Source organism: Amblyraja radiata, chromosome 29, assembly GCF_010909765.2.
Source record: "Amblyraja radiata isolate CabotCenter1 chromosome 29, sAmbRad1.1.pri, whole genome shotgun sequence".
NCBI lineage: Eukaryota > Metazoa > Chordata > Chondrichthyes > Rajiformes > Rajidae > Amblyraja > Amblyraja radiata.
In genome coordinates, this window is record NC_045984.1 from 26272415 (window position 1) to 26293945 (window position 21531).

The 21531-nt window shown below is 46.9% G+C and overlaps 2 protein-coding genes across 3 annotated transcripts in view; both read left to right on the top strand.

The window, feature by feature from the left end:
• The window catches only part of cers1 (ceramide synthase 1), a 30488-nt gene extending 22703 nt beyond the window's left edge, over window positions 1–7785 (top strand). Inside the window, exons 4-7 of one of the 2 annotated variants that reach the window (XM_033046977.1) lie at window positions 699–860; window positions 1755–1902; window positions 4301–4440; window positions 5904–7785. In XM_033046977.1, coding sequence (XP_032902868.1) covers window positions 699–860; window positions 1755–1902; window positions 4301–4440; window positions 5904–5946 — 493 coding nt within the window. In that variant the 3' untranslated portion in view covers window positions 5947–7785. The remainder of the gene's footprint in view (window positions 1–698; window positions 861–1754; window positions 1903–4300; window positions 4441–5903) is intronic. The other variant, XM_033046978.1, reaches the window with a different exon arrangement.
• Window positions 7786–10783: 2998 nt separating this feature from the next.
• use1 (unconventional SNARE in the ER 1) lies at window positions 10784–21289 on the top strand. Its single transcript, XM_033046979.1, has 8 exons — window positions 10784–10951; window positions 12481–12530; window positions 12993–13071; window positions 13964–14116; window positions 15827–15845; window positions 16667–16697; window positions 17523–17682; window positions 20699–21289. The coding sequence occupies exons 1-8, from the start codon at window positions 10850–10852 to the stop codon at window positions 20879–20881; spliced, it is 777 nt and encodes a 258-aa protein (XP_032902870.1). The 5' UTR covers window positions 10784–10849; the 3' UTR covers window positions 20882–21289.
• Window positions 21290–21531: the final 242 nt, after the last annotated feature.

A 21531-nucleotide genomic window follows, 5' to 3' on the forward strand; every position in this document is an offset into this window, starting at 1 on the left:
ATTCAATCCAAAAACAGAAAATCAAAAACACAGTGTGAAGAGAGAGCAGCGGCAGCCAAAGCGCGCCAGCGTCCATAACAGGTGTATAACAACGTTAATAACAGGTGTAACCTAAAGGTAGACAAAAGTGCTGGAGAAACTCAGCCGGTGCAGCAGCATCTATGGAGCGAAGGAAATAGGCAACGTTTCGTCCCGAAACGTTGCCTATTTCCTTCGCTCCATAGATGCTGCTGCACCCGCTGAGTTTCTCCAGCACTTTTGTCTACCTTCGATTTTCCAGCATCTGCAGTTCCTTCTTAAACACATATAACCTAAATATGAGTCCAGTGTCCAAACACACATTGAATATCGACCTCCCGGTCTCTATGTAAATATAGTTAAATGTTTAAAAGAGAACTAATATATATAAAAAAGAAAAAGAAAAAAAAGAAAAAAAGAGAAAAAAGGATAAAACAAACTAGAATAAAAATAGCAAAACAGAATCTGGGCTGCAAAGAATTTCAACAATTTAAGTCCCTGTAATTGATCAGCACATGTGTCAGGGGTTATGGGGAGAGGGCAGGAGAATGGGGTTAGATGGGAAAGATTGATCAGGCATGGTTGAATGGCGGAGTAGACTTGTTGAGCCGAATGTCCTAATTCTACTCCTATTCCTTATGACCTTCTGTAATGACCATCTGGCCCCTGTTTTCCTGCAGGTACCACAACGTTGGAATCCTGGTTCTCTTCCTACACGATGTCAATGACATTTTGCTTGAATTCACAAAACTCAATGTTTACTTCAAGAACAGAGCTGGGGTCTACCACCGACTGAACGATGTGGTTTCCAACATCGGATGCTGCTCCTTTGCAGTGAGCTGGTAAGTGGCCGCTCCTCTCATGAAAGGACTTGTTAATGGATCCCAGTCTGGCTGCTGTTAGAGAGTGTCCCGAATGGAAGCAACGCTTGTCCACTCCCTCCACAAATGCCGCTGACCCACTGAGTTATCCACGCGCTGTGTGTTTTACTCAAGATCCCCGCATCACATTTTCAAAAGGACAAACGAGGAACTGTAGGTGCTGGTTTACAAAAATAGGACAAAAAAAAAGTGCTGGAGTAACTCAGCGGGTCAGGCAGCATCTCTGGAGAACATGGACCCATCCGGACCCGAAACGTCGCCCATCCATGTTCTCCAGAGATGCTGCCTGACCTGCTGAGTTACTCCAGCACGTTGTGTCATCTGTCTATTAATCATCATCGACAGTTCCTGTCTCCACACTAAGTCTACATGTCATCTGGTCTTTTTAAAATTAGTCTTTTTTCCCCTGTTTTTATTACTGGAAAGCAGGCCAACAAAAGCTCTTCACTGCACCTCAGTACATAGAAACATAGAAAATAGGTGCAAGAGTAGGCCATTCGGCCCTTCGAGCCTGCACCGCCATTCAATATGATCATGGCTGATCATCCAACTCAGTATCCTGTACCTGCCTTCTCTCCATACCCCCTGATCCCTTTAGCCACAAGGGCCACATCTAACTCCCTCTTAAATATAGCCAATGAACTGGCTCATGTAACACTAAACTAACCAATGCTTCATTGACTGCAGAGCACTTTAAACAGTCTGAAGCTATGATCAGATTAACTCCTTAATATCTGTCAGAGTGCAAACCTATTAAATGTTTAATTGTTATTAGAAACGGACGTTAGGTCAGAGAGAGGGCGAGGAATTTGTGCTGCAAATCCTTCTCTGCAACTCTCTCTCTTTTTCTCATAGGTTCTGGTTTCGACTTTACTGGTTCCCCCTCAAAGTGCTGTACGCCACCTGTTACTCCAGCCTCCAGTCTGTTCCCAATATCCCTTTTTACTTTTTCTTCAACATTCTGCTGCTTGCTCTCACTCTGATGAATATATATTGGTTTCTGGTGAGTAATTCTGGCCTGCACCTTTCACCATCTCTTCCTCCACTCTCTTCCAGTCTGTGCTGGGTAGAGTCGCCAATGTTCTCACTTCCAAATAAGGGACAAAAGGTCAAAGTAAGGGACAAATTCTCCCACCGACTCGGCCGTGGCTGGGTGAATGATGAGTTGGCCCGGGTGCTGGACTGCACACAAAGCCCAGCCGGCGGGCCAGCTGAGGAGTTTTGGCCGCGGTTGCCATCGCGCGCAAAGTCCGGCGCCCCATCCAACTCATGAACAAATGATCGGCCATGAGAACGAGGGGTGGTGGTGTCGGCGGTAAGCGAAGGTCCGAAGGTCGGACAGCTGGCCGGGCTGCCGACCGACGTGGCCACGGGCGAGGCGCTGCTGCTGCTGCACTCCATGGGCTGCACTACGTCGGGCCGGGTGAGGCGGGGCCAGACGCGGCACTCCGACCCGACAGTCCCCTCGACCCGAGTAGCAGCGGTCAAATACGGGACAAGGGCCGGTCCCGTACGGGACAAACCAATTTAGCCCAATATACGGGATGTCCCGGCTAATACGGGACAGTTGGCAACCCTAGTGCTGGGCACCATGGTGCGATGGGCCTGATTCATTCTTGAGGGTTTGAAGGGGCGTAGAAAGTGGGGTGGAGAGGACTGGTGGGATAGGCAAGGGTGGGGAAGGAGTTGATTTTCATAAACAACACTACAATCCAAGAATTTATATCAGTTGCAAAATTCTTGGTATTGAGGGAGTGCAGCGTAGGTTCACCATGTTAATTCCCAGTATGGTGGGACTGACATACGATGAAAGAATGCATCGACTGGGCTTATCTTCACAGGAGGATGAGAGGATATCTTATAGAAACATATAACATTCTTAAGGGATTGGACAGGCTAGATGCAGGAAAAATGTTCCCCATGTTGGGGGAGTCCAGAACCAGGGGCCACAGTTTACGAATAAGGGGTCGGCCATTTAGGACTGAGATGAGGAAAAACATTTTCAGCCAGAGTGTTGTGAATCTATGGAATTCTCTGCCACAGAAGGCAGTAGAGGCCAATTCACTGGATGAATTCAAAAGAGTTAGATTTAGCTCTTGGGGCTAATGGAATCAAGGCATTTGGGGAGAAAGCAGGAACAGGGTACTGATTCTGGATGATCAGCCATGATCATATTGAATGGCGGTGCTGGCTCGACGGGCCGAATGGCCTACTCCTGCACTTATTTTCTGTGTTTCTAAAATAGACCCCGGTGATTTTTGCTATTGCTTGTGTTTACACTTCTAACCCTGTCACTTTGTATCCCTGTTTCCTATGTGTAGCTAAACACCTTTTTGTGCTGTGGTAGTCCAAGCCTATTGCTGTCTATCTCAATAGCCATCTCAAATAGCCATCTCAATTTGTCAATAGCTTGACTCTTCTAGTTACCATGAGTTGTGTTTGCCTCTATAATCCCTTCATGGACATGGAGTCATAACTAATTTTACTTTAGTTTTTAGTTTAGTTTAGCGATCCAGCGCGGAGTTTAGTTTAGGGATTCGACCCGCCGAGTCTGCACAGACCAGTGATCACCCGCACACGAACATTATCCTACACACACTAGGGACAATTTACATTTACACCAAGCCAATTAACCCTACAAACCTGTGGGAGGAAACCCAAGATCCTGGAGAAAACCCATGCGGTCACAGAGAGAACGTACAAACTCCGCACAGACAAGCATCCGTAGTCAAGATCGAACCCGGGCCTCTGCCGCTGTGAGACAGTAGTTCTACCGCTGCGCCACCGTGCCGTCCTTCATGGATATGAGTCATAACTAAGGCTATATTATTCATCTTTATTACACATATATAGACATGCACGGTGACGCTGCTGGTAGAGCTGCTGCCTCACAGTGCCAGAGATCCGGATTCAATCCTGACCTCGGATGCTGATTGTGTGGAGTTTGCATGTTCACCCTACAACTACGTGGGTTTCCCCCAGGTGCTCTGGTTTCCTCCCACATTCCTGTGCGTCCACTAGAGACTCTATGCGTAGAATATCCATTGGATGTGTTGGGGGGGGGGTGGGGGGGGTCCATCCTTCAGGGATGGGGTATTCATGCAGAAGGAAACCAGTGAGATGTGCAGGAAGGAACTGCAGATGCTGGTTTACACTGAAGATGGACACAGTAACTCAGCAGGACAGGCAGCATCTCCGGAGAAAAGGAATAGGTGACGTTCTTCAAGGGTCTCGACCTGAAACATCACCCCCAGAGATGCTGTCTGACCCGCTGAGATGCCCCGGTTTGTTTGTGTGTGTCTGCCTTCGTGGAAGCGGGGAGGCTGAGCCGCAGTAATCAGGAAGCCCAGCGGCCCTTGTCCCGCGCTGCGTGACTTGATGTGGCCTGTGCTCTGTTTCAGTACATCCTGCTGCTGGTGCTGAAGGTCCTGACCGGCCGAGTGGCGGAGGTGAACGACGCGCGGGAGTACGACGTGGAGGACACCAGCAGGCCCGCGGAGGACAAGGAATATGACCACCCCAGGAACTCCGCCAAGGATGGGTGAGAGAGGCAACCGCTCGCGAAGCCGAATTAGCCCGGGAGGGAGATATCGAGTAGAACATGTTTAGTGAGGCGCTATAACTCTATGATGTCTGAGTCCCTTGCCCAGGGTAGGGGCGTCGAGAACCAGAGGACACAAGTTTAAGGTAAAGGGGAGAAAGGTTTAATAGGAATCTGAGAGGTAACTTTTCGCCACAAAGGGTGGTGGGTGTATGGAACGAGCTGCCGGAGGAGGTGGTTGAGGCTGGGACAATCACAATACTTAAGAAGCAATTGGACAGGTATATGGATAGGACAGGTTTCGAGGGATATGGGCCAAATGCGGGCAGGTGGGACTAGTGTAGCTGGGACATGTTGGTCGGTGTGGGCAAGATGGGACGTAGGGCCTTTTTTTCCACGCTGCATCACTATGACTCTATTAGGCCTTGGGCAGAATATTGTGGTCATTTCAAGCTGCAATGTTTGCTCACATGTAGATCATAGCCTGGAGGTGATGAAGATGCTATTTACTGGCATGATGCCAGAGGGAGGTACTGGTTCTCCTTAGAACAGGGGAGTTGTTAACTTGCTAAAGAGTCAAGACAGAGTAGACGAAGACAAATTGTTCCTGTTGGCAGGATGATCCAGAATTGAAGCAGCACAGTGGCACAGCTGGTAATGGTGGCACAGTGGCGCAGCGGGTAGGGCTGATGCCTCGCAGCACCAGAGACCCAGGTTCGATCCTGACCCCGGATGCTGTCCGTGTGGAGTTTGATGATCTCGTTGAAAGCTTCAGTTGCAGGAAGAAGCCGTCTCTGAATCTGGAGGTGTGCGTTTTCACACTTCTCTCTCCCCCTTGCCTGATGGGAGAGGGGAGAAGAGGGAGTGACCAGGGTGAGACTGGTCCTTGACTATGCTGCTGGCCTAGCCGAGGCAGCGTGATGCGGAGGTGGAGTCAATGGAAGGGAAGCTGGTTTTGCGTGATGGTCTGGGCCCTATCCACAATCCTCCGCCGTTTCTTACGGTCTGGGATGGAGCTGTTCCCAAACTCAAGCTGTGATGTATCCTGATAAAAAAATTTCCACGCCGCATCTGTAGAAGTTGGTGAGAGTAGTTGGCCTTCTCATGCCAAACTTGCCTATTATAATATGGGTTAAAGGGATATATGGGGAAAAAGCAGGAATGGGGTACTAATTTTGGATGATCAGCCATGATCATATTGCATGGCGGTGCTAGCTCGAGGGGCCGAATGGCCTACCCCTGCACCTATTTTCTATGTTTCTATGGGTTAGTGTTGCTTGTGGTTATTGATGTTTGCGTTTGTTCTCTGTGAGATGTCTCTGCAAGGTATTTCTGTAAGCTGAATGTATTTCGAAATCAGTCCTTGTGTGGAAGTTGTTCCCTGCAACCCTCTCCTGACTTCACAACTTCTGCAAAGGTGTGTTGTTTGTAACTGGCGGCCTCCTGGTTTATCTCCTGTGTAGATGGCACCAGAGGAACGGGATCATCAAGGATAAATGGTTATAATGCCGTGCCCAGACCAGTGGACATTATCATCATCACCTCGTTTACAAGGACTTCTGCATCCGGATTAGGAAAGGACGTCTGATCCCCGCCTGTCCAGGAGTTTCTCGATTGAGATTGAAAACTGGGAGGGAGGGGTGCAGGTTTGGGAAAGCTCCGCTGATTTTAATCTCTGGGTTACCCTTGGCCTGTTTGCAAACAGTACTGTTCTCCCTTGCCTTCATGCACCTGCAGTATAACTACACTGAGCCATTTCTCCATGCGCTAGGTCTGAGCTCGCAATGATTCCCCGACCCAGACTTCCCTCAGTTGAATCTGTCTGGAGTTTTGTCCTTGGGGAGGGAGGGGAGAGGGGGTTTCACTTAACGTTCCCCCTGCAAAGTCCCAGGGCCACCAAGGGGTCGGGAGGTCTCCCACTGCCTCCTTGCGTCACGCACCTCCTGCCGAGATTGCTGGCTGATACGACCCTGGAAATCCCCCCCCTCCCCCCTCCCCCACCCCACCCTACCCTCCCTCTCCTGAGTAAAGGTTCCCCATCAGATTCAGAGCTCTTTGCAAGAGGTTTGCAACATAAACCTGACAGGGTCTCAGTAGCTGTATCTCAGTCCTTGCTGGACCTGTGTCCCATCCATTGTTACAAACTTCCAGTAATCCGCGCAAAGCTCCGTGAAATACTCACACACTCTGTGAGTAACAAGACGGTCCTTGCACAGTGGAACTCCTCTCTCAGCCTCCCCCCCTCCCCACCCCCCCTTCCTCCACCTAGCCCAGTTCCACAGTTGCCCACATTGTTTCCCACATTGAGATCCCACCTCCCCTTGCCAACAATGGGTTTACCAGGCGCTGCCCTGCCTGAGGTCAATTGTGGCCGGACCAAGTCAGATCCTGGGAATTTTCCCACCTCCACTACTCACCACTGCCCCCCCCCCCCCCCCCCACCAATCTCAGTCTGAAGAAGGTTCCCGACCCGAAACGCCTCCTATCCTTTTTCTCCAGAGATGCTGCCTGACCTGCCGAGTTACTCTCGCACTTTGTGTCTATCCCTCCTGATCTAGATGGCCTCAGCTTGTGGCAGACACCCTTCATGGGAAATGGGAGGAGAATTGAAAAGGGCCATGGCATCCACGTGTTAGAGGAAGGGGAAATTTATATCCAAACACTTGCGCTCAGGTCCGCCTAGGCCTGCTGGATCTCCCGGTTGATAAAACATTTTAACACCACATCCCATTCCCATACGGAACCACTTCTATAGGTCTTTGTGGTGGAGAGTTCCATAGAGTCGTTCCTGCTGAGAGAAGGAATCCCCTTTCATCTCCGACTAAATGATGGCCTCTTAATTTAAGAACTGGAATGTGACTGATCACCAGTCATGGATCTTGACTTTCTCCACCCCCTCCCTCTTCCCACCACCTTTATCTCCAAGATATCTTGAAGTGGACTCCAGGAGCAAAAACATCTACCCGAGGTAAATTTACCGAAAAGGTACATTAAACGGTAGAATTTCTGCACAGTTAGAATCCAGGCCAAGAAGCCCCACTAGAAGCTCCTCAACAGCATTCAATATCTAGGCAGTCACTAGGAGACACGCATGCACGTTATTGACAATAATACTCAGGAAGGTGAACACATTCGCTCTGAGGCAACAGTCCAGTTGATGGTCATTCCTCTTCTCCACGTCCCTCCAGTTAGTCTCACTTGCCACCATCTCACCTAGAATGGGCATCAACCTCTGGCTGCGATGACATGCCACTCATCGCTCGTGTGCCAACTGTGTTACCTGCTTCTGCATGCCCCCCCCATCTGCAACAGTATGCTATTAGGGCTTCAATAAATTGTTTTAAATAAATAATTTAAAAAAAGTAATATTGTCGTGTGCTGTGTCTTTTTGTAAATTTGTATTCTACAAACAGGTTCTGCTGTGCAGTTTTATAGAAAATAAAGTATATAAATATAAGGGGGGGGGAGGGGGGCAGGTGACGCAGGTGGTAGAGCTGCTGCCTCGATGTGCCAGAGCTCCGGCTCGATCCTGACCTCGGGTACTGTCTGTGTGGAGTTTGCACGTTCTCTCTGTGACCATACGGGTTTCCTCCAGGTGCTCTGGTTTCCTCCCACATGCCAAAGATGTGTGTGGGATATTGGCCTCTGAACATCATTTCTAGCGAGTATGGAATAGATGAGATAGTGGGGTAACATGGGACTAGTGTGAAAGGATGATCAGCGGTGGGCTATCTTGGTTGCTGGCCCTTTGCTGTAAACTGTGCCCCTCAGCAACAGAGGTGGAGTTCTGGGTTGGGATCAGAGTAAAGGCCCTGTCTGGTTCTCATTTCAGGGACCAGGATCACAAGATTATGGATGACGAATAACTATGGTCCCAACCAGGCTGTCTGGTTACTGGGTTTGTGAAAGGATTCATGAATGATTGTGGGTAGGTTCCCAGTTACTAACCATGCAAACTGAAGGAATATGACTACTGCCTAATGGCTTTGACATCCACCATCATTAAGTGCATCGAGAGGCTGGTCATGGCACCCCTTAAATCCAACCTACCAAGCAACCTTGATCTACTACAGTTTGCCTACTGCCACAACAGGCCCATGGCTAGTGCCATCTTCCTGGCCCTACACTCATCCTGGAACTCCTGGGCAAGAAAGACTCCTAGTCAGAGACTACAGCGCTTCCGCCTATAATCCTAACGATGCCCAACTTCCAACATGGAACTTGGGAGTCAGCATTCCCCCCTACAACTGAATCTGCGGCATCGTGACCAACAAACCTTGATCAGTGGGGATAGATGACAAATCAAGCATGCACCTCGAGTCATGAATCCATGCTTACAGTCTCGCTTGTGACCTGATCCCTGAAATGAGAAACAGGCAGTACCTTTATTGAGGGCGGATCTGCACTTCTTCAAAAAGACAGAGGAACTCAATAAAAAGTAATTAGGTCTGGACATTATATCTACTGTAGAGGCACTTAGTAAAAGAGAAGAAACAACAACTAATCTGAAGAAGGGTCTCGACCTGAAACGTCACCCATTCCTTCTCTCCAGAGATGCTGCCTCACCCGCTGAGTTACTCCAACTTCTTCCTCTCTGTTGTCAGGTTTCTTAATGGTCCTTCTATAAGCTCGGGTACTGTCCAATTCACCTCTACCACATTGCGGACATTGGACTTTGTCCCTGTAACTGATGGGCTACAATGCTGAGAACTATATTCTGCACTCTGTACCTACGCCTTTGTTTTGCCTATTGTACTTGAGTTGGTTTGATTCTATTTATGTAGATTATTATCTGATTTGATTGGATAGCATGCAAGACAAAGTGTTTCACTGTACCCTGGCTCACATGACAAGGATAAAACGAAATCTAAACCGAAACACAAAACTGCAGATGTTGAAATCACGCATAGAAGAACTCAGCGGGCCAGGCAGCATCTGTGAAGGGCTTGAGCAGGTGCGATTTTATGTCGGGACACTTAGAATCAAATAAAAAGTAGATGGTTCTGACTTTACTTTTGGAACTAAGTACATGAGAATGTAGTAAAAATCTATAAAATTATCTTCAAGTCAGATCCAGAGTATGATGTCCAATTTTAGCCAAGGGCGGGATGTGAAAACTTTCTTGTGGTGCAGAATATATTTTGTAGAAGGATCCAGGTGAAGAGGTTCAGTTCTCCACAGACCAGAAAATGTTGAGAGGTGATCGGATCGAGGTGTTCAAAATCGTCCAAGGCCAAGTGTGAATAAAGGGAAAGTAGGGAACTAGTGTGTGTGGTCATCGTGGACTCGGTGGGCGGAAGGGTTTGTTTCCATACAGTATCTTTGAATGATTCAAAATTAATTTGTTGCTCCACTGTGAAATTTCTTCAAGGGAGTCTGAAGAAGGGCCCTGACCCTGAAACGTCGCCCGTCCTTGTTCTCCTGAGATGCTGCCTGACCCGCTGAGTTACACCAGCATTTTGTGTAAAAATCAATATCTGTCTGCTATTTTAATGAGTAAGAGGGAACGGCAGATGCTCGTTTACACTGATGATAGACACAAAATGCTGGGGTAACTCAGCAGATCAGGCAGCATCAACGATACTAGAGGAACTCCTCTAGTATCTTTGGGCAGCATCTCTGAGGGAAAGGAATAGATGGCATTTCGAGCCTCAGCAGCAAAGATATTATAGCATCTTTGCTCAGCAGTGTGTGTCTAGCTTTGGTGCTATTTTAGTGACCTGATTATAAAATTCAAAGCAGCCCATCAAGCAGTCCGTAGCCATTACAAATTTGTGTTTATTTCCTTTGTAGATCTTTGCAAATATCTTTGCATGTAAATAGATTTATTTATTGAAATCATATTCTATGTCACCCTTCCAGGGAGATGCTAACTGCATTTCGTTGTCTCTGTACTGTACACTGACAAGAATGACAATTAAAGTTGAATCTGAATCTGATGTTTTTATGTTAAAGCTATTTATTATTGTTATGTTTGTATTCTTTTTTATGTGCTGCATTGGCAAAAAGGAATTTCACTACATCTAGGTGTATGTGACAATAAATCAACCTTTGAACCTTTGAATCTGAAATCAAAGTGTGTGTGCAGGACTATGTTGATGTTTATCATGGTATATGGACACATTTATCTGTTTTGTAGTCAATGCCTACTATTTTCTGTGTGCTTAAGCAAAGCAAGAATTTCATTGTCCTATACAGGGACACATGACAATAAACTCACTTGAACTTGAACTAGATGTTCAAATGAACCTTCTCAGCAACTTAGATGCACTAGTGGCGCTCTGGCTGCAGGCGGCGCTGTGTGGCGGAAGTGAAGCCCACTTGGCGCTCACTGCTCCTTCCGCCAGCAACAAAGATGGCGTCACTGCCAGGCCGGAAGTGACGGCGCCGGCTGGCTCCCAGCGCAGACATGGCGGCCTCCAGGCTGGAGAAGAACTTCTTGCGGCTCCTGGTGAGATGCGAGTCGATGGCGGCCGATAAGAGGGACGAGAAGGACTGGCGGTTGGAGAAGGTAGGGGTGGAGGAGGGGGAGGGAGGGGGAGTGGGTGGGGTTCAGAGCGGGGCCGGGCCGGGTTGAGGGCCACATCACCACGGGTTACCAGCGAGGTCCCCGCCGCCCCTTCACGGCCACTGCTCACCAGGGCGCGGCAATACAGCCAAGTCACCGTCACTACTGGCTGGCAGAGAGGGCGAGGGTGGCACTAAACCTGGCAAGTGATGGCTGGACAAAAAGTGCTGAAGAAACTCAGCGGGTGAGGCAGCATCTATGGAGCGAAGGAAATAGGCAACGTTTGACTAAGACCAGAGATCCACCACTTATCCAAGGCTGCTATTGACAATATGTTCACCTGATATTTTGCTATATTGAGTATCATGGGTGGAAAAAAAAGACACAAGCAGCTAGCAGCATCCCTGGAAAATGTAGGTAGGTGACGCTTCTTGCAGGGATGTAGTGATGGGTGAGGGGTGGGAGCTGGAAGAGAGGCAGGGGTGGGTTGAAACCTGGCAAGTGATGGGTGGGTACACAAAATTGCTGGGGAAACTCAGCGGGTGCAGCAGCATCTATGGAGCGAAGGAAATAGGCGACGTTTCGGGCCGAAACCCTTCTTCAGACCACCAAGTGATGGGTGGGGGCAGGTGAGGAAGGGAGGGAGGGACTGTCCACGTCCTCCAGCAGCCTTTGGCAAGGACACACAGAGGAGCAGATAGGAAAGCATCACGAGTTCCCCTCGTTTCAGGGAATGTTTGGTTTAGTTTAACCACTTCTACTCCTCAGTATGTTCTTAACAAAGGCTGCTGGTGGCTGTGGCCAAGCAAAACAACCCGTCCTCCTCACCTATGCACTCTAGGACATCTATATCCACCCATCACTTATTTAAGAAGGAACTGCAGATGCTGGAAAATCGAAGGTAGACAAAAGTGCCGGAGAAACTCAGCGGGTGAGGCAGCATCTATGGAGCGAACGAAATAGGCAACATTTCAGGCCGAAATCCTTTGGTTCGTGTAGTCTAATCTGATGGTTACGTTTAGTGCTGGAAGAGTATTGCAAAATTGAAGTTGGTTTTCAGATTGGACGTTAGATGGATCCCCAAAAATACAAGATCTGTTGCAACAAATTAAAAAGTAAGGAAGATCTCTCAATGTCCCAAGCAGTCTTCATCCCTCATCTAATACCAGCAAGAGAATGCTCATCTCATTTTCTCCTTGTGGGAACAGGTGTGGTCAGATTACAGCATTAAACATCATACCATCATCAAAGGTTGTGAACAGCTTTGGGACATTGTTAAAAATAATAAGATAATTCTGTTTAAATCAGTCCGCATCCTCTTCACAGATGCTGCAAAACTAACGTGAGGATTCTTTTATGCCTCAGTTTATTGTGACTCTTCATTTTGTGTTAGTTCTATCTGTCAATGCTGAACTAATTATGGATGTTTGTTTAATTTATCAGGAGTAAAATCTTTTCATGAAATTGTTTGAAATCATACTTGATAGTAAATTTGCAAGTTGTGAATGACTGCTATTTCTAATTTTCTCTAGTATGTTGAAGCTCTTCAAGAAATGTTGACCGAATTGAAGAAGCACTTAAGGTAAGAAGAATCCTTTTGAGGCCGTTTCGTTTTCAGCCTTTGGAGGTCCTGAAACCATAATTTTTTTAATATACGCCCACACACATACACCAAGATTATTTTATTAAAGCACTTTTGTGTTAGCTAATCTACAGTGGCTTTCAGCTACTCAGTTTTAAATCTCTGCGTGATCGCCCCTTGCTTCCCTCCTTGGCACATTGCAAGATTTGTATTCCTTCAAGTCTGGTCTCTTGAGTTTAATTTGTCTACTCTTCTTTCCTAAATACCCCTCCTCTCCCGATTTCCCGCCCTGTCACTGGGCCATGTCATGTATCTCTGGGACCAAGTTTTGATTATCTGCCCTAATGTTGGACTCCAATGGCAGATTTTGTACTGGATGACAACTTTATTACGCAGCACATTTCACTTGTGCAAACAGAAGTTGGTGGCTGTGGGCTGATGTCGTTTCTCTGTCCCTGGCAGTAAACCCGCTCCTGAAGTACTAAATGAATACAACCGCAAAGTGGAGTTCATGAAAGGGCTTTTGGAAGCAGAGAAACTGGTATGGATCCTTTGTTTATCATTTCTCTTAGGTTTAGTAGATTCTCTCCTTGGCTGCAATAAGTTAATTTCTTATTGTTCTGTTTGCTTGACACAAGGGACTGCAGATGCTGGTTTACATAAAAAGACACAAAGTGCTGGAGTAACTCGGCGGGTCAGGCAGCATCTCTGACAGACATGAATAGGTGTAGTTTCGCTTATCCACGTCCTCCACGGATGGTGCCTGACCTGCTGGGTTACTCTACCACTTTGTTCTGTTTATTTACTAGAGAGCGAGTCTCTGTCAACACAGTTTGAAAGAGCTATACAAAATCTTTTGCGCCTTGTGTTACAGACTAAGTCCTTCCAACTGAGGACCCTGGTCTCATGACCTGAATGTGGGATGTCTTAGTAGTTTATCAAGCATGAGAGGCTACTGGAAGCAATGTTTACAGGAGGGGAGGGGAGTGAAGTGCACAGCTTCTTGAAGCCTAATCCAGCCTAGCTAGGTGTACAGCTTTGAAAATTTATCACTCTTACTTCAGGACCAAACCTAGGCAAAATATCACTGTTCCTAAATTGGCGCTGCCGGGTAAATATTCTGGAAGACCCTGCTAAAACTATTGTTGGAGCATGTCAAATGACTGAAGAGGCTCAAGAAGGTGGCTCGGGCGATGCCCTGTATCTCAAAAAATATTTAACGAACAGCTACATTTTTTGCTGAGTTTCCTCTGTTCTTTGAAATGGAAGTTTAATATCCCATGGCACTGTTCTGACAGGTTCAGACACTGCTCTCTGCTGCCCTAGCAGGTCAATACCCTGTGCGGTGTAAGTGCAGTTTAAGTTGCCCTTTCTCACCTCCAGTTAATGAATGTTAGATTCTATCAACTAACCTTTCACCTTCTGGTTTCCAGCCTAACCCTGCTGAAAAGGCCTTGGCCAATCAGTTGTTGGCTCCTGGGCGAACATCAACGACTGGTAAAGAACGGGTATCAGCCACCAAGACTGTCCACCTGCGGACGAAAGCCAGGTACATGGGAGAAATGAGGAGTGAACTCCTCGATGGGGTAAGTGCTCCGGATTGTAAAAGACCAGCAGTTTGTCTCGTGTAGGGAGGAACTGTGTCTAGATCAAAAACATCACCCATTCCTTTTCTCCAGAGCTGCTGCCTGACCCGCTGAGTTACTCCAGTGTTTTGTGTCTATCTTCAGCAGTTTGTCTCTGTAGCCACCAAACTCATCCATCCCAATATTGGTAGAAGGTACAGAAGCTTGAAAAACACGCACCACAAGACTGGGGAACAGCTTCTGTTATCAGGCTTCTGAATTGTCCTTCCATAAGCTAATTCACCCGCTTCACCTAAATGGATTAATAGTACTTTATTATCGTAAATACCGAGGTACAATGCCTTTTTTTGCATACAGTTCAGTAAAAATATTTCTTACATAAGCACAATCATAGTTAAGTACAAGTGTATAAGAACAGTACACTGAGACAGTATACAAGAGTCGCCGTGTGACATGGTTGGGATTCCGCTGCTTACTGTGCCATCTGGATCACAGATTTACAATGACGGAGAGGGACAAAAGGAAAATGATGGAAAAGTTTAGAAAATCAGGCAGTGTCTGGAAAGAGAAAAAAAACTGAAGTCTTATTGCAAATGGATAATCTTACAGAACAGGCCTATTCTGATTGAAACAGAAAAATTATGAAAAAAAGTGTAGAAGGGTCCCAAACATACATGGCCTATTCATTATAGTATAATCCATTATAATATAATATAATGAGCATATGGTGGTGTAGCGATAGAGCTACTGCCTTGCAGCGCCAGGGACCCAGGGGTTCAATCCTGACTAAAGGTGCTGTCTGTACGGAGTTTGTACGTTCTCAAGTCAAGAGTGTTTTATTGTCAGGTAGACAAAATTGCTGGAGAAACTCAGCGGGTGCGGCAGCATCTATAGAGCGAAGGAAATAGGCAACATTTCGGGCCGAAACTCTTCTTCAGACTGTTTTAGTGTTTTATTGTCATATATCCCAGATCGGACAATGAAATTCTTACTTGCTGCAGCACAGCAGAATATGTAAACATAGAACACAACAGGAGAAAAAAAGTTCAGTGTGTGTGTATATATATACACATGCACACATACTCAATAAATATAATGTAATAATAATAATAGTCTGTTGCAGTTCAGAGCTTGTTTGTTGTCGTGTTTAATAGCCTGATGGCTGAAGGGAAGAAGCTGTTCCTGAACCTGGACGTTACAGTTTTCAGGCTCCTGTACCTTCTTCCCGATGGCAACGGTGAAATGAGTGTGTGGCCAGGATGGTGTGTGCCTTTGATGATGTTGGCTGCCTTTTTGAGGCAGCGACTTGTGTGGGTTTCCTCGGATATCTTCGGTTTCCTCCCACACTCCAAAGAAGTACAGGTTTGTAGATTAATTGGCTTGGTATAAATGTAAAAAGATTTGTCCCTAATGTGTGGAGAGTGGTGTTAATTTGTGGGGATCATTGTTCGGTCCGGACACGGTGGGCCGAAGGGCCTGTTTCCGTGCTGCACCTCTACGCTGAACGAAACGAAATAACGTATTATTATAATATAATGGATAGGTGGCGTTTTGGTTCGGGACCCCTTCTACAGACGTTTTTCTTTTCAGTAATATATTAAAATTTAAATATATTAATCTGATTAAAATTAAACTTGTATTAATATCTATTATAAAATTTGACAAGTCACGTGCTTATGTTTTTAACTCGTACCCCGTCTTGTTTTTCAGCCATCGCACTCTGCCGACGGTGAGTGAGCACCTTGCACCTCCTGACCTCTTGCTCCGGCCTCTAGTTGTTGCTGTCATTTTGGCAGCTAAATGCTGGGGACTTTGTGGGAGTTTCAGCATTTAAATTTATAAGGAACATTGCGGGCCTCGTAACAATCTGGTCGTCGGGCAGGAATCAGGTCATATAATGTTCCTGCTGCTGTACTGTAATGTCTGTTCCTCTTCTACGCTCTATAATGCTGCTCTTACTGCACTCGTGATGGAGAGATCTCGGACCAATCATTCTGGAAATCATCCTGTTTTCATGTTGTACTGTTTCAGTAACAATTTTGGTGAACCGTGGCAAAATACATTTTGAAAATCTTATGGTAAAGATTGACTACATTAATGTTTTTAAAACCCAAACATCCGTTAGTCAAAGAAGGGAGGTTTTCTTCCCCGATGCCTTAATTTTCTTGTTATTTCTCAGATTTTCTTCTGCATCTCCCCTGTTTTGCTTCTTCCATTTCCACTGAAGTTCCCAAAACTATTGACTGCAGTCTTGCTGCCTGTCCCGCTGAGTTACTCCAGCATTTTGTGTCTACGGTGTAATTAATGGGGATTACCATGAGAGCTAACACAGTCAAAGCTGAACAGCTGCCTTCTGTCTTGTAATGGAAATAGGAGATCAATTTGTTGACTTTTTAATATTTTAGGGGGTGTTTTGCTTGGACAATATTGCTACTGCATGTTTCTGCACAAGATATTTTGAAGTTTGTAATATTTGTAAATGTGATAACGGTGAAAATCCACTGAAGAATGCAGAGAAATCAAAATTAAGTTATTTATGTTCATTTTTAGGTTCGGACTCCGGTGAATTGAGAAAACGAAGGTTAGTGTTATTAGTCGGCTTTGAAATTATTCATTAGTGTGATTGCAGTTTTGTTTCCTAGTATTCCCGCAGGAATTTGACTGGGGTTGTAACAATAAGAAGTGCTCGTTTGATTGAAAGTTTGAAGGATACAACATGGAAACAGGCCCTTCACGCCACCGAGTCCTTGTTAACTGATCACCCGTTCACACAATTCTATGTTATCCCACTTACTCATCCACTCCCTACACACTCGGGGCAATTTTACAGAAGCAAATTAACCTACAAGCTCACACCTTTTTGGGATGTGGGACGAAACTGGAGCACCCAGAGGAAATTGAATTGAATTTAATTGAATTCCTTTATTGTCATTCAGACCTTACGGTCACAGGAAGAACGTGCAAACTCCATACAGACAGCACCCGAGGCCAGGATAGTTAAAAGCTTATTTGGAGGTTGTAGTATTCCATAGCCTGATGTTTATAGGGATGAAGCTGCTCCTGAACCTGGATGTTACAGTTTTCAGGCTCCTATATCATCATGAGTGTAATGAGAGTGTGGCCAGTGTGGTGTGGGTCTCTGATGATGCTGGCTGCCTTTTTGAGGCAGCGACTCCTTCAATGGTGGGGAGGTCGATATTCGTGATAGACCGGACAGTGTTCACCACTTTTTGTGAGACAAGATCAATTAATCTCACATTTCCTTTATGACATGTCTGGCCTTTACGGGATTGAGAAGGCATAAGTGTTGCACTTAAGCTGAGTTGAGTATCTGCCGTGATGCACGCAGCAGATGGATCTTTGCTCCGCTTATTTAGTTTTGGCTCCTTGTCTCTTCCGCTTGCAGTGGGATGGGGGATGAGAAGCAATCTGCCTCTGAGCTGGACGCAGTGCTCCACCATCACCACAACGTGCAGGAGCGCCTCGCCGAGGAGATGCTGAACCTGGCCCGGAACCTGAAGAACAACACGCTGGCCGCTCAGAACGTCATCAAGCAGGACAACCAGGTAAGGGCCGGGCCTGGCCTGCGCTATCTCCATCTCCAACGACAATCAGTTCAGTTTATTGTCACTTGTACTGAGGCACAGCGAAAAGCTTTTGTTTGCGTGCTAACCAGTCAGCGGAAAGACAATTCATGATTACATTCGAGCCATTTACAGTGTACGGATACGTGATAAGGGAATAACGTTTTGTGCTAGGTAAAGCCAGTAAAGTCCGATCAAAGATAGTCTGAGGGTCACCAATGTGGTGGATAGTAGTTCAGGACTGCTCTCTAGTTGTGGTTGAATGATTCAGTTGCCTGATAACAGCTGGGAAGAAACTGTCCCTGAATCTGAAAGTGGGAGTTTCACACTTCTGCTCCTTTTGCCCGATGAGAGAGGGGAGAATAGGGACTGTCTAGGGTGCGACTCGTCCTTGATTTTGCTGCTGGCCGTATCGATCTGCCCAGCGTAGTCATAGTCGCACAGTGGAAACAGGCCCTTCGGCCCACTTACACACATCAGCCAGCATGTCCCACCTGCCAGGATTTGACACATATCCCTCTAAACCTGACCTATCCATGTATCTGTCTAAATGTTTCAGAAACGTTGCGATGGTACCTGCCTCGACTACCTCCTCCGGCAGCACGTTCCATACACCCACCACCATTTCCATGAAAAAGTTACCCCTCGGATTCCAATTAAATCTTTCCTCCCTCACCTTAAACCTATGTTCCCTGGTTCTCGACTCCCCTACTCTGGGCAAGAGACTCTGTGCGTCTACCCGACCTATTCCTCTCATGATTTTGTAGCTCTGTACCGGGGGAGTCCCTTGTTTCGTTTCCCCCATTACTAAATGAACTCTGTTCAATGGGACAACGAAAGGAAACCTTGATGGATGAAAGAAGAGGGAATTAGAATTAGATTAGAATTAGAATTAGATTCCTTTATTGTCATTCAGACATTTCGGTCTGAACGAAATTATGTTGCCTGCAGTCATACACAGAACCAATAAAAACAAAACATACAATAAACACAAATTAAACATCCACCACAGTGAGTTCACCAAGCACATCCTCACTGTGATGGAGGCAAAGTCTTAGTCTCCGTCTCTTCCCTCCTTGTTCTCCCTCTGCGCTGAGGCGATCGATCCAGGCCGGAGATGCCGCCCTCCAGTCCAGCGGACCTCCGTGGTAATGTCGCCACTGCCGAAAGCCGGAACGCCGTCTCCGCTCCGAGACGGCCCGCCACAGCATCAGCTCCGGGCAGCCGTCCCAGCTCCAGGCCACCGCCCCAGCTCCGTGTCCCGCAGTCTCCGCTCCGGGCCGCTGCCCCAGCTCCGGGCAGCCGCCCCAGCTCCAGGCCGCTGCCCCAGCTCCGGGTCCCGCAGTCTCAGCTCCGAGCCCCGCTGCATCAGCTCCAGGCCGCCGCCGAAAGCCAGAACGCCGCACCAGCAAGTCGGGCCACCGCTGCCTCAGCCCCGAAGACGGCCAGCCTCTCGTTGGTGATTCCTGGCTGGCTCTGCCTCCGGAGCCTCGGGGTCAGTCGCAGGCTGGAGGCCGCCAGCTCCGCCATTAGGCCTCAGCGCAGACGGAGGCAGAGAAGGGGGATACAACACGAAAAAGTTGCATTCCCCCGAAGGAAGAGACAGAGAACATGTTTCACCCCCCCCCCCCCTCTAACACAACCCAACAAACTAAAACTTAACCAAAACAAGACAAAAAAAACAACAGAAAAAAGTAAAGACAGACGGACTGCAGGCGAGCCGCAGCTGTTAACAGCGCCGCCACTTCCGGAGTGTCAGTATAATGTCTGTCTGGGTGAGGACGTACTTGTGGAGTATAAACGTTACATGGATCGGTTTGGTCGGTTATGTTGTAGCAGCGGTTTCAACTTATTGAGCAGTGAAGCAACCAAATAGTTTAATTCTCTTCCCAGGCGATGATGCTCAGTTAAAGATGCTCACTGTAAATGGCTCAGATGTTGCTTTCAAGAGAGAGCTAGATAGGGCACTTAAAAATAGCGGAGTCAGGGGATATGGGGAGAAGGCAGGAACGGGGTACTGATTGGGGATGATCAGCCATGATCACATTGAATGGCGGTGCTGGCTCGAAGGGCCAAATGACCTACTCCTGCAACTATTGTCTATTGAAAGGTGAACCCTGAGATGTAGAAACAGGGGTGTGTGTGTGATGGAGAATGGGGGATATGGTTCACGTGCAGGCAGATGAGATTGATTATCATGACGTACGTGATGTTCTGCACAGACATTGTGGGCCGAAGGGCCTGTGTTGTGCTGCTCTCTGCGCTCCCTTTCTGTTTCTGCAAACACGCCACACACAAAGGTTGTGTAGGAGCCATTTATGTTTAGTTACTGTTGGCATATTATTATATTGTCTAGCTATTTCTAGCAGTATTATTTTGCACACTTGGGGGCGGCCATTTGATGCATAGTGGGGCGTAACATATTTGCTTGGGGGACAGGGAGTGATTCAGAACAGGCACGGGAGGTGGAGAGTACACAGTTCTCACCAGATGGGAGAGAACAGAAAGTTACCGCTTGTTTGAGAATAAGGAGAACCTGTTACGTTCATCCCTTTGTTTGTACAACTACTTCATTAAAGAATCAATTAAACTGTAAATAACGACTTGAAGATCTGCTCTTTTTAATCTGCGTAAGATCACTACTACTTACCTGTGTAGAATGGCCACGGAAAGTTGGACATTGGAAAATAAAGAAAGTGCCATTACAGGTTATTTTGCATAGTTTTATACACCTGCCCCCATTACTGGACATTATCTAGCACCAGATGTTATTCATGTTATTCCCATTATCATATATCTGTACACTGTGGATGGTTTGATGGTAATCATGTATTTTTTTTTACTGGTTGGCACGCAACAAAAGCTTTTCACTGTACATGACAATAAACTAAGCTCAAACTTTTTCTAGTCAAAGACAGGCTGAGCTGGTATAGGGTTAGGGTGGGGTGTGGATGTAACTTGGAGTGAGATTGACCGGTGGCTGTGTGTTTCTGTCCAGACGCTGACGCATTCCTTGCGGATGGCCGACCAGAACTTCGAGAAGCTGAAGGTGGAGTCTGAGCGACTGGAACAACACACCAAGAAATCCGTCAACTGGCTGCTGTGGCTGATGTTGGTCGTGGTCTGCTTCATGTTCATCAGCATGATCCTGTTCATACGCATCTTCCCCAAGCTGAGGTGACCAGAGTGCCGCAGCTTCTCCCGTCTACCTAGAATATGGGGCTGGAGTAGAATTGCTTCCAATCCTCCTCCTGGACTGACAAAGACTCTGCAGAATCCAAGCACCGTGCGGTACGAACTTCCATACAACTAACAGGGGAGATCAGCCGGGTCAACAGTACTTTAACTCAAGATCTTCCTGTTTATTGACACATGCTGACATAGTTACAAGGGAAGCCGAACTAAGGATCCTGACCCGAAACGTCGCCTGTCCGTTCCTTCCACAGATGCTGCCAGACCGCTGAGTTCTTCCAGCACTTTTGAGTTTCACAAAAAATGTCCCGTGTCATTCAATGAATCTCGTAATGTTTACGCTCAAGTACTTACATATTTTCCAAAAGTTATTAAAGCACTTTTGTTTGAGATTGCAGCTGCAGTCTGAGAAGCAGTCGTCATTGGGATGGGTTTCTGTTTGATGTTTGTTTTGTGCTTTGACACGAGCTGCTGTAAGGCAGCGTTCATACCAGATTTTGACATTTCAGGTTGGAACCCTTCTTCAGAATGGGCTTGTTGCTGAGTGTGAAGAAGGGTCCCGACCTGAAACGTCTTCTATCCATGTTCTCCAGAGAGGCTGCCTGACCTGCAGAGTTACTCCAGCACTTTGTGTCTTTT